The sequence below is a fragment of the Chanodichthys erythropterus genome, chromosome 12 (assembly GCF_024489055.1).
Source record: "Chanodichthys erythropterus isolate Z2021 chromosome 12, ASM2448905v1, whole genome shotgun sequence".
Lineage (NCBI taxonomy): Eukaryota > Metazoa > Chordata > Actinopteri > Cypriniformes > Xenocyprididae > Chanodichthys > Chanodichthys erythropterus.
In genome coordinates, this window is record NC_090232.1 from 35,008,055 (window position 1) to 35,035,099 (window position 27,045).

A 27,045-nucleotide genomic window follows, 5' to 3' on the forward strand; every position below is an offset into this window, starting at 1 on the left:
ATATCATGATATATCATTTTGTATATCATTTATATAATTTTTTAATAAAATAATAATAATCTTGCTTAAGGAAAATGAGCTTGTATCTGCTAATTCTATTCATCACTGAAACCGCATTTTCCATATTTCATTTCTGGTTTAAAAAAGGAAAAAGGAATGGATGCAAAAGTACACAGACCATACTGCTTATTTACATTTCCTTAACGTAACTACATACGTACTGTCTATTGTCTATTTTTGTATGTTGTGTATTTTTTTTTAAATTGTTATTTCCCATTTACTTATTCTGGAGTAAGTTGTTTTTTATTTTTATTCTTTTTATTATCTGTGTCTTGTCACTGTCATTCTGTTTGTGCTGTGGAAGCTTCTGTCACCAAAACAAATTCCTTGTATGTGTAAACATACCTGGCAATAAAGCGGTTTCTGATCGGAACACTGAAAATTATGACTACACGTTACAGTATGCCCCCCTTCCGGAAGGCATGCCATAAAAAGTCCAACTGAGGCTCCAGAGGAATATACATTTTTTTAATATTTTTAGCATAATTCCACTCAGTTCTCTCTCTTTTCCTTTTAATTTGTCTGCTAGTGTAGTTTTTTTAGTTTTTCCACATGAATAGAAAAATTGCATTTTGTCTCACATTATTACTTAAAATATGGCTGTATTTTTATAAAAGCAGATAAATGATTGAGAAAAAAAATGCAGAAAATGAAAATGTCTGTTACATTGCTGTTCTTTGGTAACTTAAAATAAGCATTAGTAGTGGAATTTATTTATTTATTATTACTATTATTTTATTTATTTATTTGCACAGGGAAGCATTATTAAAGGTGGGATTAGTAGATTTTGAAAAACGCTGTTAGACATTGTTGATATTTGAAATCAACCCAAACAAACCCACCGCTCTCTGCATTGCTCCGCCTCCAAAACTTACACTCCAATCCTAACCACCCTGCTCCGAGTCGGTCTCAAACCCCGGGCTGACCGCTGCTGGCAGGCAAGGCGAGTGCACTAACAATGATGCTAAACACCACCTTCTCTAGTAGTCATCAGTGTGCAGTAGTTTATCTGCAAAACTCTCACTATCTGGCCTAATAAAGCGCAGTTGATGAACGAATGACAAGGAAGCACAAAAAATTAATGTACAGTAAACAAGAGTAAATACAAGCGTTCTTTGTTAGTCACCAACAGCAAAGCAGCTCCAGACAATCAAAACCCAGTGTTACTCACATGAGAAGCGGAATCTCCGTGTTTGTTTTCAGGCCTTCCCGCTTAGCTCTTTCCAGCGCTTGCCCAGTCATAAACCTTCATTCCATCTCTTGTTCTGCAGGTTTTTTTTTTTTTTTCTTGCTCGTTCTCTCTCCTTGAGCCCCCTAATGCCCCCTATTGCTGATTGGTTACACTATTGTTATTGGGGTCAACCCGACTAACTTCCAAACAGTGGTTTTGCAATTCTGGTGACTCCACTTTTAAATTACTAAATTTTAGTCTTCTTGACTCAGATGATCATGAAGTTGTTGGTGCCCATCGTGGCCCTGATCGCACTAGTGGTGTCCAGGGTGCAGGCATTTTTGCCAGATGGTGGTAACGGAAACACCCATGTGACCATTAATCGTAATGCTGTGATGGCAAAGATCCACGAGGTGTGTGAAGCAGTGGCTAAATCTGAAGGAAAACAGTTCAGTCCAGAGGTGAGTTTGTGTACAAGTAGGGGCATAAAAAACACTATAAACATGTCATGAAAATTATGAAATTCTTCTGAAGACAAACAATTGTTTTGGGAAATACTTTAACACAGGTTTCATCACCCGAAGAGCTGCTGCGTGCATGTCTGTGCAGGGCCACATGTAAGGTTTCAGGAGCCAAGTTCAGTACGGCACTGAATCAGATCTACATGCAGAATGGATTTGTGGACCGTGATCTCATGAGCAGTGCACCACACCACTTCAACAACGAGGCCTTCACTGAGGGGCGCAACCTCATCATTCAGGGGATTGCAGCCATTAAAGCAAATGTCCGCACTGGCAACTTTAAATCTGCCAGAGAAACGCTGTGGCGAGTGTGTCACACATTGCAGGTGGGTGAGAGGGGAGATACAGTCAGTGACTATGACAAGCATATTGCTACAAAATGCTCAACAACATGGTTTCCAAGCAGCTCTTTGCACACATCTTGCATTTGCTCGCAAAACATTTGTGTTCTTTGGAAAGTGAACTCAAAGTTTCCTGAGGAACACAAAACATTTGCAAGATAAAGCAAAAGCATTGCCAAATAATTTTTCCTTCCATGTCATATTTTTTTCTCTTCATGTCTCCTTAGGGCTCCATACTTCAATGTTAATATAATGTAAAACATTTGTCAACACATACTTTGTCAGATACTGTTAGATGGCGGAGTGTATGGGATGACAAATGGACAATTAGAGATTAGACTGTACAGAAATTTAAATCTACAGGTAATGCTAATACACACTAAATACACGTGGTCACACAATGCTGATGTTGTTAACATTAACAATTTGAGAACAAAGTATAACAATAATAATAATTTGCAACGTTTGATGTGATATGAGCTAAGTGATCGTTAGATTTAATCACCATTAATCACCACCTTTTTTTTTTTTCAGTTGGTCAGAGCAAAAGTGGCAGATTTGTAACCCAGATTTGTAAAGTTGCACGGGTATATTTGTGGCAATAGCCAACAATACATTGTAGGCCTATGGGTCAAAATTATTATTTTTTATTATGCCAAAAATCATTAGGATATTAAATAAAGATCATGTTCCATGAAGATATTTTGTAACTTCCTACTGTAAATATACATAAAAAATATTTTTGTAAGTAATATGCATTGCTAAGGACTTCATTTGGACAACTTTAAAGGTGATTTTCTCAATATTTTGTTATCTCTCAATATTAAGACTTTTTTGCACCCTCAGATTCCAGATTTTTAAATAGCTGTATCTCAGCCACATATTGTACTATCCTAACAAAACACACATCAATGGAAAGCTTATTAATTCAGATAATGTATAAATCTCAATTTAAAAATATTTACCCTTATGACTGGTTTTGTGGTCCAGGGTCACATTTGTTATTTGTTCAGATTACATTTTCCAGTAAAAATTCTTATTTTGGTCATATTTCCAAGACTACAATCTGTGATTCTGAAGTACCTGTACAGTATCCATGGGTGCGGTAACTGACAGACACACATTCTCCTCAAAACATTAAATTCATCCGCACTGAGGAGCCGTGCCGATGCACAAGGCACGTAAAGATGATAATTCTGCAAATAACTGCAGTTGCTGGTTTCAAACAGAGATGGCGACAAAGAGGCAAAACTTACAGACTGCAGCTTTAAATAAACACAGATAACGAGAAAAGCTAACGTTTTTTATCCTTTAGAAAAGGTCATAACCATTAACAAAAACATTTCTGATAATAACTTATTAATGTAATGTAATGTTTTTGTTAAAGGTTGTGACATGTATCTCTAAAAGATTATATATATATTATTTATTATTATTATTATATATATATATATATATATATATATATATATATATATATATATATATATATATATATATATATATATATAATAAAATTTAAGCTTTAATATTATTAATATTATCTTATGTATTCATTTTAATTCATATTATTTATTTTTTTTATTTTTTTTTTTTACAGGATTTTTACAGCCACAGTAACTGGGTTGAATTAGGGTACACAAGTCCATATGCCAACCTCATCAGACCAGATCTCAACATTGAGAACATTGCAGGTAGATAAAGACAGTGGGTGTGATTTATGAGAGGGACTCATTTGTGGAAAATAAATGTGATTGCACCTTTCTTTAAGTGTTGACATGTCAAATGTTCATGTGTTAAAAGCTCTTACTAATCAATATTTAAAATGAAAACTGGAGATAAGTGAACAGACGATTTGGTGCAGCTAATAACAGGTTACACCAGAGAGTACACATCATATTGTATGAGAGTAATCTATGTTGACTTTTCCAAAGAGCAAATAAGTAAATTGAGTGCATGCTTGTGATTGATTTAAGTGTGTTGTATGTAGATGGAATGCATGTCTATTTGTTTATGTACAGATGTTGCAATGCCAACATGCAGTGAATGTTCCAGTGGTCCAAACCAGCTGATGCCTGCCATTCTGAAGGGGAAGTTCCTCACTTCAGGATACATGGGCTTGTTCTCCCCTGACAAACCTAGAGGTGAGAGGAGACATACACACTGTAGGTTTATACAGACACGCATGGGAATACGTACTGTAAAAAAAGTAAGGTGAACTCAAAATGTATTAGTAACTTTCCCTTCTTTTAAAGCTAATTCATTAACTTACAAGACATGTTGGAGTTTAATCAGCTTCCTAGAAGGATTGGTTTTAAGTTGTCATGTGTAAACAAATGAAACATGTTGTTGTAACTCACACCTCGTATGCTGCTCCGTCCTCCAGGATGAGAGGAAGGGGGGGTTCAGCTTCGGTCACGCCAGGCTCTGTGGGAAGAGGAACAGAAGGGTGGTGAGGTTTCAGGAGTGATACATGGAAGGCTGGGTGAATACGATACTCAGGAGGTAATTGTAGCTTGTAGGTGACTGGGTTGACCTGCTCCATGATGGTGAATGGGCCAATGAATCTGGGACTCAGCTTACGGCAGGGTAGACGCATGCGGATATCTCTGGTGGATAACCATACCTTCTGTCCAGGTTGGTAAGCAGGGGCCTCAGAGTGTCGTAGATCCGCGGTCATCCTGCGTCTACGAAGGGCCCGTTGTAACTTGTGGTGGGCTGAGTCCCAGACCCTCTCGCTCTCTCGGAACCAGTAGTCGACTGATGGTACATCGGATGGTTCCCCAGACCAGGGGAACAGTGGGGGTTTGTAGCTGAGCACGCACTGGAAGGGTGTCAGGCCGGTGGTAGATTGGCGGAGGGAGTTTTGTGCATGCTCGGCCCAAACCAGATACTGGTTCCAAGAGTCCTGGTGGCCGTGGCAGAAGGTACGGAGGAATCGCCCAACTTCTTGGATCTTGCGTTCCGTCTGCCCATTCGACTGGGGATAGTATCCTGAGGAGAGACTCACGGTCACACCTAGGAGTGAGAAGAAGGCTTTCCAGACCCGTGAGATGAATTGAGGTCCTCTGTCGGATACAATGTCTTCGGGAATTCCGTAGTATCTGAAGATAGTGTTGAACATAATTTCAGCAGTTACCATGGCCGTGGGCAGGCCTCTTAGAGGGATGAGTCGGCAGGATTTAGAAAACCTGTCCACAATGACGAAGATGCAGGTAAATCCGTTGGAGGCTGGGAGATCTGTCACAAAGTCTACTCCTAGGTGTGACCAGGGTCGGTTGGGAATGGGCAGAGGAAGAAGTTTGCCTGATGGTAAATGGCATGGGCTCTTGGACATGGCGCATTCCTTGCATCCCTGCACGTACCTTCTGACGTCGTTGGCCATATTGGGCCACCAGAAGTGCTCTTTCAGCAGCGAGAGGGTTTCATTGACCCCTGGGTGGCCAGTGCCTAGTGAAGAGTGTGCAGAGTGGATCAGTGGAGTGCGCCGTGCTCGGTTGATGTATTGCAAGCCCTGGGGGCAACCCGGCAGAGTGTTGGTGGAGACATTGGATGGAGGGAGAGTTTCTTGAGACCAGGTGATGGGACTGAGGATCATTTGTTCAGGTAGGATAGACTCAGGTTCTTCAGTGATTTTATCTGGAGCATGGATACATGACAGAGCATCAGCTTTGATATTTCTGGAGCCAGGACGGTAGGAAATGGTGAAATTAAAACGTGTGAAGAAGAGAGCCCATCGGGCTTGTCTAGGGTTGAGCCTCTTGGCGGCTCAGAGGTACTCCAGGTTTTTGTGATCCGTTAGGACTAGGAATGGATGTCGGGCTCCCTCTAACCAATGCCTCCACTCCTCGAGAGCCAGCTTGACGGCTAGAAGTTTTGTTGCCAATGTCGTAATTCACCTCCGCTGGGTTGAGCTTGCGGGAGAAAAAGGCACATGGATGGAGTCAGCTCGGGTTCCCCTGCTGCTGCGACAATACCGTTCCAACTCCGGTGGTTGAGGCGTCGACTTCCACAATGAAGGGTCTGTCAGGGTCGGGATGCACCAGGAGTGGAGCGGTCATGAAGGCTTGTTTCAAGGTGTTAAATGCTTCTGTGGCAGATGGAGTCTTGTAAGTTCCATTACCAGCTTGTAAGTGGGCTGGTAATGGAACTGTGATTCTGGATGAATCTTCTGTAAAAGTTGGCAAAGCCGAGGAAATGCTGGAGCTCTTTGATGGTAGTGGGAGTTGTCCAGTTCTTGATAGCTGCCATCTTCCCCTCGTCCATCCGGATGCCACTGTGATCGATGTTGTATCCAAGGAACTGCACTGAGGACTGGTGGAATGAGCATTTTTCAGCCTTGAGGAAGAGCTGGAAGTCTCTCAGGCATTGCAGGACCTCCGCAACGTGGCGTTGATGGTCGGCCATACTCCGGGAGTATATCAGAATATCGTCTATGTAGACCAGCACGAACTCCCGGAGCACCTCGTGAATTAAATCTTGGAAGACGGAGGGGGCGTTGACCAGGCCGTACGGCATGACCAAATATTCGTAATGGCCGGTGGGCGTGACGAAGGCGGTCTTTCACTCGTCCCCCTCACGTATCCGGTGGCTCCGGAGGTGTTCCAGGGCTGCTGGGACGAGAGGAAGGGGATACCGGAATTTGACTGTGATGGAGTTGAGAGCTCGATAGTCGATACATGGCTGCAAGCCTCCGTCCTTTTTCGCCACGAAGAAGCAGCTGGATGTATCAGGGGAAGTAGATGGTCGGATGTATCCCTGAGCCAATGTCTCCTCGATGTAATCCACCATGGCTTTCTCCTCCGGGATGGATAAGCGGTAAATTTTACCCTTTGGCACTGACTCACCCGGAAGCAGGTCGATGGCGCAGTCCCATGGCCGGTGTGGAGGCAGCTTGGAGGCTCTCTTGGGGCAGAATACGTCGCTGAAGGGGGCGTAGCAGGACGGGATGTCCACAGATCGTTTCTCGAGGGGACTCTCAACGGACGTGGCACAGACTGGAAGAACGTTGGAGCAAGGAGACTTGGGAACAGGCAGGACGGAGAAACACTTGGAAAAGCAGGTTTCGCCCCACTTCAGGACTTCTCCAGTTTTCCAAGAGAGGATGGGATCATGTTGCTGCAACCACGGACGCCCTAGTATCACGTCAGCGGTGGAACCCTCCAGAACTAGCAGTTGAATGTGTTCGATATGTAGTACTCCTACTTGTAGTTGAACTGGTTCCGTGATATGGCTGACTCGTCTATTACTCACAGGTCTTCCTGTTATTGAGTGAATCTGGTAGGTGGTCGGCGTGTTCGTGGTCTTGATGTTGAGCTGATGACAGAGGGCGCCAGAGATGAAATTTCCCGCTGACCCAGAATCGAGGAGGGTGGATACTAGAAGAGAAACATCGGCAGCAGTAAGAGTTATAGTCGTGGTGATTGGCTTTTGTGTCTGGAGAGTAGAGATAATGGCACTCACCATGGAACGTGGTGGGCGTGTAGGGCATCAGGAAAGTACATGCCCTGGTAATCCGCAGTATAAACACAAATTCTGGGTCAGCCTTCTCTGTCTTTCTGTCGGAGTCAGCCGTGAAGATTCCACTTGCATGGGTTCTTGTGCTGGTTCTGGAGTGCTGACTGATTCTGGCCGGCAGAGGAAGGTGTTGAGGAGGCTCTGACCCTGGTGCTCTTTGAGACACGACTGCATAAGAGTGGCGAAGTGTATTGACAGCTGGATGAAGCGTTCAAGCCCAATGGTATCCTTGTATGCAGTGAGATGCAACCGCACTCAAGGATCCAGTCCTTGACGGTATGACATCAGCAGTGCTTGTTCGTTCCATCCGCTCCGAACTGCAGAGCAACTTTCCTTGTTTCAAATTATACAGTTTCTCACTGATAGATGAATCCCAAGATGGTTTTCCAAACACTTCCCGGAATGTCTGCGTCACTGGATTGTTTTGCAACCAGATGGAATCGGACCACTGTAAAGCTCTGCCAGAAAGTTGTGAAATGATGAATGCTACCTTAGAGTAGTCAGTAGGGAACAGGTGCGGTTGCATCTCCAGGGTCAGAGAAACTTGCAGGAGGAATCCATTGCAGTCCTCCGCCGAACTAGAGTAGGGTGCCGGTTTGGCCATGGGACTGGCGTACGCAGGTGGTGAGGAAGAGGTTACGGTGGATGCAGAAGTGATGGCGGGAGCTGGAGGTGGCGTTTGAGATGGTGGTTGCACGTTGAAAGTGCGACGAAACGCATTCAACAAATCCTGGAAGGGATCCGATTGACTCATGCTTGTGTTCTGCTGTTAGGGTCCGGTCTTCTATTACAATAGGACCAGCCGGGAGACAGAAGATAGGTTAACAGGTAGTTTATTGAACACAAGCAGAGTATATGGATGACAACAGGTGAGTAAACAGATGCAAGTTCGTGACTGATGAATGATATGAAGAATGACAGTCCTTTTGTGATTGCAGAGTGACAATGGAGAATGATACTTGCTGAATGGAGTAGATGACTTCAAACAACACTTCACACCAGATAGAAGACGAGGAGAGGAGCTTGGGTACACGGAGTACAGGTAAGTAGCAAGAGGAGTCCTTGAGGTAAGCATTCAGGTAAGTCCTTTGATGCAAACGAGACCAAACAATGTGACTGTGTGTGTAAGTGTCTTAAGTAGTGCTGGTGATGAGTGTGCTGATGAGGTGCAGGTGATGGTGATTAGTATTCTGGAGATGGTGTGCGCTGTGATTGGAGGGTGCTACAGCCTGGTGTGTCTGTGACAGTAACTAGGATGTTAATGGTACGGTTGTGGCTCAATTAATTTCTTAACATGTCTTGCACATTTTTTTTCTTTCAAATTTCTTTCCACAGTACAACAAAATCAATTTGATATATTGTGTTTGTGAGGTGAGAAATGGTTTTAATTAAGCAAGGTCCAACTTTTCCATAGGGAACACTAACTGTGACAACACATTAAATTCATTTGCTTTTAGGTTTTGTTATAAATATGTAACCGGAACGAGTATGCGACGTCTTTAATGTGCAGGAGGCGTGATAGGGCAGGTTACTTTAAAAGTCTTGCGGGTTTCGGCGAAACAACGTTTGTTCTCGTTCTCCGCTGATTAACGAGCGTGTGTGGGGTTCTCTCTGGCGCATTGGAAGAACTGCTTCTGTGTGGTTACTGCTCTCAACAATTCAGCGTGAGTAAACAGGGTTCTTATTAATAGGTGGGGTGGCATAGTCAAATTGATCGACATTTTTAATAGCCATGTATAATATAGGTCACATTATACATGGCTATTAAAAATGTCGATCAATTTGACTACGCCACCCCCACTTTTCTTGGGTAGGGGACCCAATTATATTTTTAAACAGGCAGTTCAAATAAATTAAACAGATTTATTAGAAAGGCAATCACGATCTTTGTCACATATAGTACTGTTGAATTAATATCAATATTGCTGTGGATTAGATTAAGATGTAAAATTGAAAACGAATAAATCAAAACAAAAAAAAAAACATTAAACAATATACAAAACAAATCAGGATCAATCAAATCAACTGAATATCACAACAAAAAAAAAGTCAATCAAATTAGAAATTAGCAGATAATGTAAAAAAACAACAAATATAGTACCCACAGTAAAACAAATGAAATCAACTTGAATCATAACTGGATAACCACCAGATGGGAGGAAACAAACCCAAAAATGAATCAAAAGAAATCAAACCATACGTAAAACACACAAACCAAAAATCACACAAACCAAAGTAGGTCCTCCCATACAGTAGTACACCAATCAATAAAACAAAATTGTACAACAAAATATACAGAAGTGTCACTGAAAATTATAATGACACAAACACCCCCAAAAAACTAAATATACACAAAACAAAACCAAACAAATAAACCTTAATTTTTAATGGAAAGAAATGGTGGCGCTGAACCAGAAGGAGGATTTATAACCTGTAATTAAAACCATTTCACATTTTTATTACACAAATCCATCATATTACATTAAAACAACCATATAGAAGTGGATTACAACAGTCTATTCTGTGTGATTATCCATGGATTCTGGCACTCATAACTCAGTATAAACACAAGCGATCCTAAGAGAACACATACTAAATTTATGATCACGCATTTCATATCAATTACAATTCGTCAGTAAACTTGACCATACGCTCACATTGAGTAGCTGAACCCCCGACGCGGACTCGCAGAGTTGCACGCACACAGCGTCTTCAAATCAACAGGTGATCAGCACCGACCAATCCTAAAAACACATTAGCGGGCGCATTAGACGTTTCTCATTAAAATCTACTCCTATTAATAAGAACCCCGTTTATTCACGCTGAATTGTTGAGAGCAGTTACAACACAGAAGCAGTTCTTCCAATGCGCTAGAGAGAACCCCACACACGCTCGTTCATCAGCGGCGAACGAGAACAAACGTTGTTTTGCCGAAACCCGCGAGACTTTTAAAGTAACCTGCCCTATCACGCCACCTGCCCATTAAAGGCGTCGCATACTCATTCCGGTTACAAATATACTATTTATAAATACAATATTTATAACAAAACTTAAAAGCAGAAAAGCAGAGCTAAAACATCTAGTAGTTCACAACGAAATTTAGCAGTGTAAGCAGATGCTGTATTAACCAAAACATATCAACATTTACCAAATTTTAAAAAAATAAACAGATAATTCAAAATTAGAAGACAAAAAAAAAAAAAAAATGGGGAGAAAGGGGGAGAAAACTAAGTTTAAAGATTAGAAAATAGATGTGTATGGATTTGGAGAAAAAATATTCTTAAGTGTTACAATTTTATTATTTGTCTTTTATGTGTGTGTGAAAGGTAAATGTAGTCATGGTGGAGAGACTGATCTCAACAGTTACCAGAATCCTGGAGTAGGGATCAGTAAAGATGAGCCACTTTCCTATAATGCTGATCTACACATTAATGCTGTAAATCTGGCATCTGAAGCCACCCTGGATCTGCTGGAGGACATCCGTGGAGCTATAGGAAACAAGGACTACCTTCGGTATGGGCAGAGATGGGCATAATACATGAAAATGTATTTAAAATAAAAATACAGTCACAGAAGTGAGCACACTCCTCACATTTTTGTAAAAAGATAATTTTGTATTATATCTTTTCATGTGATAACACTGAAGAAATTACACTTTGCTACAATGTAAAATAGTCAGTGTACAGCTTGTATAACAGTGTAAATTTGCTGTCCACTCAAAATAACTCACAAAATAAATAACACACAGCCATTAATGTCTAAACCGTTGGCCACAAAAGTGAGTACACCCCTAAGTGAAAATGTCCAAATTGGGCCCAAAGTGCCAATATTTTGTGTGGCCACCATTTTCCAGCACTGCCTTAACCCTCTTGGGCATGAAGTTCACCAGAGCTTCACAAGTTGCCACCGGAGTCCTCTTCCACTCCTCCATGACAACATCACAGAGCTGGTGGATATTAGAGACCTTGCGCTCCTCCACCTTTCATTTGAGGATGCCCCACAGATGCTCAATAGGGTTTAGGTCTGGAGACATACTTGGCCAGCCCATCATCTTTACCCTCAGCTTCTTTAGCAAGGCAGTGGTCGTCTTGGAGGTGTGTTTGGGGTTGTTATCATGTTGGATTACTGCCCTGCGGCCCAGTCTCTGAAGGGACGGGATCATGCTCTGCTCATTCATGGTTCCCTTAATGAACTGTAGCTACTAAATAAATCAAATATACAACTGTGGGAACATTTCCTGAAATCTACCAACATCTTAGATGATCTTATTCCGCAAACTCCTCGAGGGAGCACAGGGCCTCAGAAACAGTCTTTCAGTGGACTCAGTTTTGGGCGACTCTCTTCAGGTGGGCCCACAACCATTCGGCTGCCTTCATCTCAGTTTCAGTGCACGTCTCCACGTCTGTCTTGGCTTGCCCACTCTTCTCTTTCTTTGTGGGTTCTGTAGGAACAAAATCAGCTAAAATTAAATAATTAATTTATAGGGAATTATAAAGAGTCATTTAGTTTACGACCGAGCAACTGAATCACCAAGCGTTCATCTGCTCGGACCGTAATAAGCTCTTGTAGCGGATGTAAATATCCAACTATTGTGAAAACACTAATTAATAGCTTAGTAACAGGATCAATAGTGTAAGAGATTAAACTTTCAAGCACATTATACAAGACGCTTTCTTTTAAAATCTACAGGAGACTTTATTTATTGTAACACAAACTAATCTAACACACACACACGTTTGTTTTTGTGAATTGTGGGGACTTCCATAGGCCGTAATGCATTTTATACTGTACAAACCGTACTTTCTATCCCCCTACCCTACCCCTAACCCTAAACCTAACCATCACAGGAAACTGTGCACACCTTTATTTTCTCACAAAAACATCATTTAGTATTTTTATTAATTAATTTACATTGTGGGGACCGGTGGCTGGTCCCCACGATGTAGGTGAACTCAGGTTTATATTACATCGTGGGGACAATGTAATATAAACAAAAGCACACACACACACACACACACACACACACACACACACACACACACACACACACACACACACACACACACACACACACACACACACACACACACACACACACACACACACACACACACACACACACACACACACACACACACACACATTCATACACATTGCAGAAAGAAAGGAAATAAGAGAGAAAGAATTTTAAGAGAATGAAATGATGAGCATGATTTCTAGCAAAATATGCACTTCAAAAGACCTGACCTGAACGAACCATGAATCTTTAATTTAATGCACCAGTTCAGCTTTAAAATCTGGAGGTACTTACTTGTTTACTTTAAACAAGAATCTCCTTGCCGACGTTCTTGGCTTGGAGAGAAGGGTTTTTCAGAGTCGATGATTTGTTGCAGGATCTTTTCAGGTCTGGATTGTAGTTAGGTAAAACCCAATCATGTTCGAGTGTGCTGGCAAATGAAATGAAGTCTCTTGTAGTGGCTGGAGTTTAAAGTTGAGGCGGCAAAAGTCGTTGGTTAAACTTTGCGGAAAAACGTACAACACAAGACTCTCAACGGAAAAGAAAGTTAAGTAAGAGAAATTAAAAGTGAGTAAAAGTTGGATGGCTTGAATCAGCTGCTTGTCTGTCCTTTTGTCTTCAGCTTAGTCTTGTCTTCATTTTGTAATTTTTTCTTCTTCTGGTCTTTGTTCTGTGATGTGACTATTTAAACCTACGTGTTTGTGTCACGTTAGTGTAGGAACAATTACGACGAGGAGATTTGCAGAAAAATAGACTTTTAATAAAAGGATTAAGGAACCAAGAGAAACTCAGGATAAATAACACCACATACAAACGTAAACATAATACATTGATGAGAACCAACCAAGACTGAGGAAGAACACAGGGAATATATAGAGTGGCAAACAAGGCTAATTAACAGGACACAGCTGGGACTAATGAACTCAAAATGGGGTAACTAAGGAAACAAACAAGTGGCAGGAAAACTGAACAAAAGAACATGTGACATAACAGGAAACAGACACAGAACCCTGACATCATTCCCCCTCCTGGAAGGAGCGTCCTGCACCATACAACATCCACAGGGGTGGGAGGGTGGGCGCTCTGGAGACTGGCAAGGATGTAGCACAGGGGACAGGAAGCCTCCAGAGCGGCACCATGGCTGACAGTTCGGGGGGGCCATAGTGGGTCAGGAAGTTCGGGGGGCCATGGGGGGGTCAGGAAGTTCGGGGGCCTAGAGTGGTGCTGGTAGCTCAGTGGGCCATGGTGGTGCAGCCTCCTTGGCCTTGGCCCCTATTGCCATGGGTATATGGCGCCCCCCCTAAAAAAAAAAAAGTTATTGGGACGAGCTACAGTCTGGAGCCGAGCCTGAAGCGGGCTCATGGGCTGGATTCTGGAAGGGAACTGGAGCCCCCCCTGGGTTTAGGACGGAGACTGGAGCCCCCTCTGGGCTCGGCACAGAGACTGGAACAGAGTGGGGGCCTGACTCAGGGTCTGGAAGGGAGTCTGGACTCTGGTCAGGGGCTGAATTAAGTTCAGACCAAAAGTCTATTAGCCATAGTTCCTCTTTACTTTCTGGAGAGGACCTAGGCAGTGCGGCCATTTTGGCTAAGGGCTCAGGCATTGCAGCAGCCATCTTGACTGAGGGCTCAGGTGTGGCGGCGGCCATCTTGCGACGAGGCTCTGAATTGGCGAGAGCGGCCTCCCTCCAGTCAAGTCCTGAGGTGTCTGGAAGGTCTACAGGGAGGTGGTAGTTGGACCTGATCAAGAAAAGTGATTTGACGGTCTTGTTGTGGTAGGGGCAGGTGATGAGCATAAGGTTGGATAAGACTGACCCCAAACTTTTGAATAGAAGTGTATGTAGCATTCCTAATTTTTAAAGGTAGGGTTGGCAACTGTGGAGAGGCTAGCAATAGCAAGTTAGCTTTGAAGCCATGAGATCCCACCCTCCCTTCAGAGTGCTCTCCAAAGCCACGCCTCATTCAAAAGCGTCATGAGAAACCATATAACATTACAATAATAATGAACGTAAACAACTTGCAGAGGTCTGACTTGTACCACCTGACTGCTGCAAATTGAGACATTGAGCATTGACATAGAAATGCATTTCTGTCATGAGAACTCTCGGAGTGTTTGGTATGGTAATGGATATGACAATGTAGATATTTTTGATCTTGGCGGAATAGATCTGCTACGCTGCTGCTGCTTGATTGCTGCTGCTGCTGCTGTTGATTATTGCTGCTGCTGCTTCAGAGCAAGTACGGGACTTGCTACAGCCAATACATACACAACCAGCTGCTGTGAGCAAGTAAGACATGCTGCTGCTGTACAATATAGCGTACATGAATAACCCCCCAACAGAGCAGGTGACATGATATTGGACAATACAAGCCGGTGTATTGTATGTCAGAGATCCCCCATCAAAGCAGAAGGCAAGATGATGATTCACCCTAACCCCCCAGCAGATCTACCGCCAAAACTTATGTACTGCTGCTGCTCCGAAGAGCCATAGGAACCGTGTGTATGCTTCTATGTGTGCCTGGCCCATTTTTTGCCACGACAAGTATTTCTGGGTTGTAAGGCTTGGCTCTAGTGGCCTATTAGACTATGTGTGCCTGGGCTACCACGCCGAATGGCTTAGCTCTAGTGAACGATATGGCTATGTGTGCCTGGGCTACCACGCCGAATGGCTTAGCTCTAGTGACCTATGTCTATGTGTGTCTGAGCCAAAAGGCTCAAACATACCAATTATAACGCGCATTATGTGTGGCTTTAACAAATGGTAAAATGTTGCAGGCTAATAGAGATAAGAAACCCTCCATGACCGCCTGAGCAAATAATAGTATAATGACGTAGCATCGTTTGAAAATGTCATTGGACCCTGTATACTCCTAAAAGTATACTCATTCGGATGAACGGACAATTAATGAGCAGGACTCCAACATGCATCAGCTGACCCAGCCCGAACATGTAGGTACCTGAAACATCAGCCTTGAAGAGTTGTTGAGTTGAGCAATACTATGAAACATTTAGATTTACAAGTCATAATATGAGTGACATTAATAGAAACTCAATATTGCATTGACAATTGCATTGTCCCATGCAATGGTTATGTCAGTTGATGCAATTTGACAGTGAATCCCATAACATCGTTTTTCAGCATGCAACCGACTGTCGGTGCTCACATATTAACACAAATTAAACGTATGGCCGCAAGTGTGTAAAACGTTCACTTATCTCAGTAGCGAACTCAAAGTTCTGCTACGTCAATGGCTGACCACCACACTGCAAAGTGTCTTCTATTTACGCTCCTGTTAATGAATACCTCGGCATTTTAAGCAGAGAGAGATATTTCTGACAGTCATGCAGCCACCGCAACACAATTATACTATACAGATTATAACACAAAATACATATTAAGCATACTGAGTCGCTCTTGCTTCGTTTGGAGAACTGCCTTGGCACGCTCTAGGGTAAGCAGAAATGATAAATATCATTCTACGTGAAATCCATTAATTAAAAGACTTACCAACCTTGCAAAATAGCTGTTCGTCCTGTAGTATGAAAAAGTATATGCCCAATAAAGTCTGAATACAGCTGCTCACATACTTAGTATGTAAATAAGACAGAAACATTGTTTGCATTTTAATCATTATATATTCACATTGCATGATCACTCATTAGCCGACACAAACTCATCTCACTCAATAGCAACAGGTAACTTTAGCCCTGCAAGCGGCAGGCACGCAACGTCTGCTGTGTTCCATGTTATGTTGTTGATATCCGCTCCATTGCTATCTGAATTTGTTATCCATACTTCTGCTGTACAAAATACTTGCTGTAGCTTCGTTAGAATGCGATACAAAGTGAAACCTGTTTCCATTTAAGTTCAGCAAGCTTGTCTCTGTATCATTAAACACATGCATATGCACTAGCTGCTAAAATGCTTAGTAATTCTCTCTAATTATTAACCAGAGTGTTGATATGACATTGAATTGATAAAGCAGACTACGCAAAAATGCACAGTGATTATAGTGTAAAACCCATGTACTTATCTTAGATGATGTATGAAGCATGCTGTGCTTCTAAGCAATGCTAACTCATGTATTTAAAGATTAAGCACACAGCTCATTGGCTACTAATACAGCAGGAACCAATCATCTGTGACCTATAGATATTGATGTGATAATTAGCAGGTGTGTTAAAAGGACCTATTAGCCTGCGCCATCTAGAGTTTCATGCTTTGTAGAAATCAGAGTCTGAGGACCTGAACAGCTTTGGGTAGAATGTCAAGGGTTGCTATCTCATGGCGTAGTTCAGGAGGAACTGAAAAAGATGGCTGCTGTTTGTTTGTGGCGCTTGGCGACTCTCTGTCTATAACTTTGCAAAGCCTTATGGAACGCGCTGATGACGTGTGACATCTAGGTACGTGGAGGTATGGAAATGCCAGTGTTGACAGGCAGATAGGACATCGTATGCACTGATTGGATGAATATTGTTTGGTCCTAAGACTTCCACAGAAGATATATGTACATGTTTGAATATTTATAACACTTCCATTATTGATTGCTATCAGGATGTGAAGAGAATTTCAACCAGTATAACAAAAAGAGTTTATAAAAACAAATTGCCTACCCTACCTTTAAGTTTAATTTGAGTATTTAACTATAAATGTAATGTGAATGCATTAATGCTCACATTTAAAATCCATTACCATAATAACATTTTTTCCCTCCATCAGGCTGATGGGTATCACACGATTTGCAGTACTGGCTTTTGTGATTGACACCACAGGCAGTATGTCAAATGACATTGCAGAGGCCAAGAGCGTCGCCTTCAACATCATTGACAGTAAGAAAGGAACTCAAGATGAACCATCTGACTATATTCTAGTGCCGTTTAATGATCCAGGTGAGTGCAAAAAGGGTTTCAATTAAGTTTTGAAATACACAGCACATAGAAATATTTGATAAAATTACTTTTACTTAGACTAAGTTCTTCCTGTGCTGAATGGCGCATTGAAAGACGAGCGATCTCCAGTGTACTTGGTCTAGCACGGCAACTTCAGCTTCGTCCTATGATATTCCCACAGCATTCACGTCTTTGATGAACGTGTTGCGCCTAGTGTTTTTCGGACGGCCAGGCTTTTTTGGCATCCTATATTTGGTCTTGTCCAAGCGTCTATGTCATCGGCACTTTTGGAAGTTGGGTTTGTGGAAGACAAAGCAGATACCCGGCGAATCGAAACAGTTGTTCGGCAACCAAGTTTACTAGGAGTTAGTCTCAGCCTCAGACGTCATGCCCAAGGACCGTTAGCTGAACGTTTGATGCATATGGCACACTTATCTGAAAAAAACACTTCAGGAGTTTCGGAAGTCATCATCTGGTTGGTTGAATTCTACAGGATGTCCAGGAGACGTGTGTCATATCCTTTAACGGTCCACCTGGAAACAAATGCCATGATGCCAAACTCTGCCGTCAGACTGAAGGTCTGACTACGCGAGACTAACTGGGGGTCGACTCGAGGTGCAGTGGTATACTTCTTTGTTGATTATATGATTTCTGTATGATATTTGCAGAATTCACCACAGGCAGTTTTGGCGGAAAATGTTAAGTTGTCGTTCGATGGTCGCTGTCAGTTTTCACGTCTCTGAGGTGTATGCCGCCATCATCAATCTTGGCTCATCTGTGGCAAGAGATTGTTTTACGGGGTGGGGCATCAGCCCCACAACCATCGCTCCTCCTTGCGGGTTTGGCACCAGCGATGGTGGGGTTCAGTAATTAATTATACTGAACTGTTTTTATTGATACTTTTCATTATTAAATGTAAATTAAAATAGGTTTATATAATAGCAACATTTGTTTGACATCCTTGTTTTTTTCCCCTCTGAGTATGTTGTTATGCCTTAGAATTTGACTAAAATTAAGTACTTTTTGGAAAAGCACTTCATGTTGATAATTTGCCTATAAGGTGCCTTAAAATGTTTCCTCTGTAGGCAGCTCATTATGTACTATTATATATTATTACTGCAAAAATGATCTAGTTTTTTTACAGCTATAATTTGTATGAATTTGCAGATTTTGGACCACTAATAAGTACCACAAACCCAGATGTAATGAAGTCAGCGATCTCCAATCTCACAGCTGTTGGAGGAGACGACACACCAGAAATGTGCCTGTCAGGACTTTATGTACGTGTGGCCTTTCAGCCAATCAGCTCAATCCTCATATCTGATTAGCAACCACAATAGTCTCTGGTTAGAAGTAATAAATATTATAATATTGAATATTATAGAATTTAAGAGAAAATTTGAATCTTTTCACAACACTAAAAGGGATTCCGTTTTTATTGACCACCCTTCATGGTGGTTCTTCTTTCTAACATTCTGTCTCTCCCACAGTTGGCTCTGAGAGGTGCTCCCTCCTCCTCATATATATATGTGTTTACCGACGCTCCACCTAAAGATACATACCTGAATAAAACCATCACCACCCTCATCCACAGCACCAAGTCTATAGTAAACTGTCTATCATTGTTTCACTTTCAGTCTTTGCCATCAACATTTTCACCAGCCCTCCATTAGTTTCCCACATTTCCATCTCTCTCCCTCTCTTTTCAGGTGACTTTCTTAATGACGACATCTAGCAGGAGGAGAAGGTCATTGAATGCACGGCCAGAATTTCAGGTGTATTATGACATTGCCTTGGCCTCTGGTGGTCAAGCCATTGAGGTCCCCAAGTCCAGCATCTCTCAAGCCACTAAAATTATTGTTGATACATCTACTTCAGCCCTGGTATGATCAGCATCTTTTAGTCATTTTGAAATTGTAAATATCTCACAAACCAAACAGTTATACCAGCTTACTGACACAAAGTACTGAAAAGCCAGGGTTTTTTCCTTGCAAATGTTTGCACACCCGGTCGTCTTCTGTCAGGTGACAATTCTTCAGCGCTCCAGAGATCCAGGACGTGTGGAGAGTTTCTCCTTCCTACTGGATAGGTCTGTGTCCAACACTACCATCTACATCACAGGAAGTAGCCTCACATTCAACCTACGCAGCCCGACAGGTAAACTTTTAGTAGAATGCAAAACACATAGTTGTTGAAAACCAAATTAATGCATTTTTGTTAACTAACATAAAAATATTTTTTCTAACCAAACCATATTCATTATACAAAAGTTAGGTGTATTTGAATGAGAATATTAACATTGAAATGTTAATATAGATATTAGACAATATAGAAATATGATGTGAATCATATAAAATGAAAAGTAAAAATAATAGTAGTTTACACAGAAAATAATAGTTTACACTGAATTAATTTAAATACAAATTTAACATAATGACTTAACTTATACTGACTACACAATTGTTTTACACACCACTAGACTTAAAATTGGAAATGGGAAATGCATCCTGTCTAACCAGAAAAGGGGATAAAACATAACCCCTCTTGGGATGAAAAATGAATGACCAGAAGTGGTGATATCAAAAGCACTGCATGGTATATTATAAAACTTGAAATCTTTGCAGCATGCCAGGATTAAACATGAAATGCCACTAGGTCGCAATAACACTGAGAAATTGAAATAATTTTAAATGATAGCAGTTAGCGCATTAACTTTGGCAGCCATACAAATAAAATAAATTGAATCTAGAAAACTCTGAAAATTAAACTAAAATTAAAACTAACAATGTTAGAGTGATATGTTAGAAGTTATTAAAAATAACATTGAAAATGACAGTAAATAAAAATGTAAAATTATAATACGTTTATATTATAATGTACTATACTCATTTGGTTGATTCTTGATTGTTATTATGAACAGCTTCAATATAAGATATTAAAGTAAGTTTCTCCACTATTATCTAATGGTATGCACTTGCTTCCAGGTGTGTCTCAATCTAACACTGTTGCCAACGGACCTCTGGGAACAATTCAGTCAGTAGGAAACCTGCAACGAATCCAATTAAATGAAACTGAGATGGGCCTGTGGTTTATTGACATGACGACAAGTCAGTCCTACGCCATAAAAGTGATTGGTGAGACATTATGTACATATTTAATTAACCAATGCAAAACAAAAGACTAAAGTCTTTTCCAACCTGTCTTTAGACCTTTGTAATGTAGACAGTAAAGAAATTGATTTAAATTTAAAACAAAAAAAATTTCAGGCCAGAGTGCGATTACATTTATCTACAACTTTGTGGAGGAATTCAAAGGACCCCATCCTGGATATGCTGCCATTGATGGTCGGCCGTTAGCAGGTTTGAACTGCTGTTATGTTTAGCTAATCGATTCTTATAAAAGTATTTGAATGGAGGTGTTAAAAGATTGTTTGCTCTTTATTCAGGCTCACCGGCTAAGCTGCTACTAACACTGACTGGAGAGAAAGGTCCAGAGGCTCTAGAGGTGCATGAGGTCGCTCTCGTGGAGGTGTCTGGGGTCAAAGTGTCTAATGGATCCATAGAGAAAATGGCTGGTGGAGATTTCCTAGTTACTGTGAAAGATGTGCCAGAAGGAGAGTTTGTGGTTTTGCTGAAAGGAAAAGACAAGACCTTCTCCAGCTTGTTCCAGAGGCAGACCACCACAATGATGTCTCAGTCCAAAGTCACTGTCAAGGTACAAACTGCACAACACATTTTTAAAACTATATTTGAACCATTATGACATTGTGACTTAGTGAGCTGTACCAATAGGTAGATACAGGTAGATGCATCTTTAAATATGTTGCTTCCTGAGATAATGATTTTAATCAAGATTTGAATGAATTGTTGCATATTTTCTTTACAAAGAGAATGGCATTATATTCCCAGATTGCACTGCACCAAGTTTTGTGATAAAATAAACACTAGGCCATCAGTCTGAGGGTGATACGGTGTGGTTCGCACTCTCTTAATCCCCAACAGTTGATATACCTGGTGCAGGGTATGGCTCATGAAGTTAGGACCTTGGTCTGTAAGAACCTCTCGTGGTATGCTACTTGTGAAAAGAATTTCAAAAGTGCTGTGGATATCTGTTTGGCAGTGACCTCTCTAAGTGGATAAGCCTCCGGGCACCTTGTGGCATAGTCACAAATTACTAAAATGAATCGGTTCCCTGCCTGACTTCTCTCCAGTGGGCCAACAATATCCACTCCTATCCTTTCAAATGGAGAGTCAACAACAGGCAATGGTATGAGCGGGGCATATGCAGGCGTACGACCAACAGCAAGTTGACACACAGGGCATGTCTTACAATACTCCTTAACCTCACTGTACATTCTGGGCCAGTAAAACCTCTTGGCAATCCGCATCAAAGTTTTCATAAATCCCAAGTGACCTGTCCAAGGGATGGAGTGTCCTAGATCATATATCTCCCTTCTCTTTGACTTTGGTACAACCAACTGCTTGCCGTCCTCCTTACTTTCTCTGTACAAGAGTCCATTTCTCAGTACAAATCTTTCACCCAACAAAACATTCACCCCTTCCTTCTCCCTTACCGGTCTAAAACAGTCAGCTAAGGTAGGATCTTCATTCTGAAGCTTAGCAAGATTATTCGGAATGGCAATGTCTGTTTCACTCAAATCAGGTTCCTCTACCTCAGCTTGCTCTGTGTTCTCTATCAAAGTTTCGACATGCTCTCTACATAGCTGTAGACTATCCTCCTCCGTAGGTTTTGGTTCTGCAACAGTAACTTCAACTTCTATCTCTGGGTACATATTTGGCCTCTACCAATGTGTGGGCACAACCTGTGTCTACCAAAGCTGGAAGTGGTTTACCATCCAACAAGACTGTGACAATTGGCTCTAAGTCATGTTTGGGGGTTGCATACTGTACTAGCCGTAGAACATAACAGAGACTTGCTATCCTAGGCTTTTTTAAGGGGCAGTGCGGTCTAGTATGCTCTGGCTCACCACAATTATAACACACAACTTCCTTAGTGTCAGTCTCCTTTCCGCTAAATAGACCTCCAACAGGTTAGCAGCATGTGCAGCAGTGGTTGGATTCCATTCCTTGACCCACGTTCTCACCTCTGGCTGCAAGACCTGCAGGTACTGTTCAAGCACAATAGCCTCCATGATGTTATCTTTGTTGCTTTTGGTGAACTGGACCCACTTGCAGAACAGGTCCTTAAGGCGAGTGTAGAGTTCTTGTGGTGACTCATGCATAGGGGTATTTAAAGTACGGAACCTCAGTCGATAGGTCTCAGTGCTAAACTCATACTTTTTCAGTATGGCTTGCTTGCATCCTGTGTCTGGGAAGGATTCATTGCCAAAAAAGCACTCCTGGCCTTGCCTGTAAGCAGGGATATAAGGCGTATAGCCCAGTCTCCTCTCGGCCACTGGTAAACTTCAGCCAGTCTCTCAAAAGTGGTCAAAAAGCTGACGAAACCTCACCACCTCCTATGGCACCCTGATCCTTGTCCTAAACTGTGCCTTCCTCAGGCTTACTCCTTAATTTGGGAGGCATGTCAGAAGATGTAAAAAAAACAATAATCCACACTTGTCACTCAACTGGTACTGAATCCCACTTCTGACACCACTTGTTAGGATGTACCAGTGGCCAGAGGTGTAAAAAAAAAAATAGCAGGGGACAAAAATGCACAGTTCAGAATGGTTTTAATCCAAAATGTTCAAACAAGTAGTTTGTAGTTTGTCCCAGTTGTGCACAGTAGCAATAGTCAAAAACAAAACAACAAAGGGGAAGAAGAAAAAAAAGAAAAAAAAAAAGAGATAAATCAAACTTATTTATAATATATCAATAAATGTAAGTTTGGCTATGCCAATGTCCAGGCCCAAAATACAAGTGCAATTCAACCTCTCTATCTTCCATTTATTTTCTTTTCCTTCTTCTTTTCCTTCTTCTTTTCCTTCTTCTTTTCCTTCTTCTTTTCCTTCTTCTTTTCCTTCTTCTTTTCCTTCTTCTTTTCCTTCTTCTTTTCCTTCTTCTTTTCCTTCTTCTTTTCCTTCTTCTTCTTTCGGGTTTAATGGCGGATGGCAACCTATCTTTCATTTCCCTAAAATGGCTGCCTTTTAAAGCTTTGGCTCCTCCTATATTTGGAACATACCATTTTACTGGGAACACGTTTAAGTTACAAGCAGATGACAAAATAAAACCATAATTCCTTCATTATAGTTTGGCTCTACAACATACATCATTTGCATATATTACAGTTTAAACTGCTCAAATCAATAAAGAAAAGACATATAAGAAAACACTTGCATCCACAGTTCTCTCCCTCCCCTATGAGGTCAGAACCAGATGGAGAAATCTGCCATGAGCAAATGTTAGCTTAAAAATGGCTGCTTCCCATGTGGACAGGTTTGGCAAGTGAGAGGTGCACCCGAAGGTATGTCTAGCTGTTTGAAATGCTTTGAAGTTAACTTGATAACTAAAGAAAATGAAATAAACACCTATTGTGTAAAGTATTTTTGGTATTCTTTTCTGTGTAACATTATTGGAACAGGATGCATCACTGAACATTAAACATTTAAATACATAACAATATTTAACAGACAAAAACACAACTAACAACTTGGGATGATAAATGGGATGTTACAACACCAAAATTAGGGCACAACATACAACTACGTAAGGATGGTATAGTTTGCCGGCATTTAGTTTGTACGTATGTGTAATGGTGGAAAGAGTTTGTTGTACATATACCCATGCTCTGTCCCTTCAAAATAAAAGTCCTAGGTCACAGTCAGTCTGTGACATCTGTGCCAAAAATACTCTTCCAAATCCTCATAAACTTAAGTCTTTTTTCGAATATTTGCCTGTGTGACATCAGAAAGGTCGTAATTCCTTGTACAGGCTCTTCTCCCAGAAGAGCGCACATCGCAGAGAGTGATGGTGTATTGTGTGTGTTTAAATACATTTGTTTAGCTGACCATTGATAGCTTGTAGACAATTGTTACACACTCTCTAAAGACGCACTCTTGAAGAAATATCTATGTATAAAATTACCAAGAGTATGTGGTCCAGCAATACCTTTTAGTATGAAAGTATTGATGAATCATGATTTGTTTGGGAAAACATTTGTATGCAGATTTCATGCACAATTTTGTACATATACATGGTTAGTGAATGAGACCCATTGTCCTTAACAAGTATTTAAAAAATAAATAAATAAAAAAAGTATGCTTATTTAAAGTCACCATGTCATCAAAATGGACAATTCTGTTTTGGGGGGGAATATTGCTGTATTTATTATAGATTATTTATCTGCACACATCATTATTTTTTGTAAATAACTTCCCCTCCCACTTGCAGTGACCTCTTCTCTTCTCTGATGATGAGAGGGCAGGACAACCTGCCACTCACGTAAAATCAAAACAATAGCAAACCACAACCATCCACCGATCCAATCAATTCCCAATGGACAAAATCAAGTCCCGCCTACACCTTTTCTTGTTCGTAAAGCAGTTTAACTCGGATATATGTCACAATAAGGAAGAAAGACTATCGCAATTTGTGTTTCATGCCAACTTTAAGTACTGTGTTGTTAGCTTAATAACATGCTAACATAAAAAAATCTATTGAAATCTGTAGTAAAGTCTCTTATGTAGAAATCAGTCCATGAAAGTTAGAATATTTCCTTCCGAAAGCATTAGGCAGCTCACTAGTTGTTTGAACAAATCTAGTTTAATTCTAATGCTATTTTTTTTTTTTTTTATTAAATGTCCTCTATTCTGTTTTACCTCTCCATCTACAGGCAAAGGCAGACAGCTCCATGTTGCCAGGAGAAGAATTTAAACTAAATTTTACTGTTAAAACCAACGGACCAAGCGGTGCCTACACAATTCGTGCAAGGAATGACAAAAACATCCCTATGACGCATTCACCAACGTAATTTCTCCACTTCTCAAATCACTCAGTGATTACTAACATACAAGCTTTTATAGCTTTTCTTGTCAAGAACAAAACTCTGTGCCACAGTTCTGTTTCTTTGTCATCACAGGCTCAGTCTCGTGAGCGGCGGCAGTGCTCAAGGGACAGTGTCTCTCACTCCTCCTGCTGATACGGTCTCAGGCACAGATGTTACGCTAACCATCGAGGCAGAGGGTCCTGGAGGAAGTGATTCTAACTATGCTGTCCTTCGACTTTCAGTTCTCTCCAAGGTAACCTCACATGGTTTTAATTTAGACAGACCAATAAAGTGTTCTGCTGTTGTGGAGTTGACATATCTCCACAAATGAGGCATATTTCTATTTGAAATGTCATTTTTCAACAAACCACAAACCATGAGTCATTTCAGTCATGGTTTCTCTACTGATTTTGCAGTAGTGGTGACCCAACACTGACTGAAACATTTTTGTGTACAAAAGCATTAATATCAAACAATTATATTTATTAGACCCACCAAAATGCTCAATTATTAATTTGACTTAGAAATATTAGAAAAATGGGTAGTTTACATCTTTAAATGTCAAAATTCAGATTTGCCATCACTTGAATAAATACAAAAATATTTTAAATTTCTATAATAGTTAAAATTTTTACTGTTTTTACCGTTTTATTCAAATAAATGTAAAAATATATTATAAATATTCTATAATATTATGTATGCCATGTTATTCTTCATTAAGCTGTTGTTTTAACTCATCCTTTAATGTCTGTTCAGGTGACTGACTTGACACCACCAAAATGTGAAATTGTCGATGTACAGGGCACTTGCTACTCCTCATCTTGCAGCTCATCAAACTGGGAATTGTCTGTCAACATCACAGACCGTAATGGCACAGGCATTGAGAGAATTTCCATCCAGCAAGGCAGTGGAAACTTTACCCAGAAGAAAGTGGAAGACGGTGTGATGGGTCTATATGAGGCCTCATGTTGTTCAACTTCCGTGACTTTGTCCGCAGTTAACAAGGTCGGGAACGTGGGCAGATGCAGTTACACCATGAAGTCTAGTGCAGGCTCTCGCCTCATGTCCCTCCCTCTGTGGGCATCTCTGCTTTTATACGGTTTTCTACGTGAATCCTTTACTCTGTAAGGATATTGAGTTCATCAGCCAAATACACAATCATCCTCTTTCTCATCCCATCCTTTATAAAGCTTTCTTAGAGCTGTGAAATAATGTAAAGCAAAACATTTCATTCCAAACATTCCATTATTGGCATTTCCAATACAAAATTGCATTTTATGTCTCAGTAAACTTACTTACAACTTTACAAAATGCAACCTTAAGGACAATGACAGTTATACAACATGAAGCATTATAGTATGGAGCAAATTTCACTCCATACTATTGTCTCAATAATAATTTATGCAAAAGACATGTGCACATGAGTAGCCAATTTCACATGCATGAAACATAATTCACTTGCACAAAAAACTATTTTTGCGCGCAAAATAAAATTGTATATTCATAAAATTCGTTTCACTAATGCAAAACACAATTTACAGATGTACAACTATGCACAAAATGTTTTGAATGTTTAAAATTTAC

General features: G+C 40.8%; 1 protein-coding gene across 1 annotated transcript; it reads left to right on the plus strand.

Moving 5' to 3' along the window:
• The first annotated feature begins 1,509 nt into the window (after nt 1-1,509).
• LOC137032660 (von Willebrand factor A domain-containing protein 7-like) lies at nt 1,510-26,620 on the plus strand. The gene is made up of 16 exons (XM_067404521.1): nt 1,510-1,692; nt 1,800-2,078; nt 3,694-3,787; nt 4,115-4,237; nt 10,937-11,123; nt 17,348-17,517; nt 18,685-18,797; nt 19,008-19,124; nt 19,227-19,400; nt 19,542-19,674; nt 20,502-20,651; nt 20,784-20,876; nt 20,963-21,231; nt 25,309-25,442; nt 25,555-25,714; nt 26,218-26,620. The coding sequence occupies exons 1-16, from the start codon at nt 1,510-1,512 to the stop codon at nt 26,587-26,589; spliced, it is 2,751 nt and encodes a 916-aa protein (XP_067260622.1). The 3' UTR covers nt 26,590-26,620.
• The last annotated feature ends 425 nt before the right edge of the window (nt 26,621-27,045 follow it).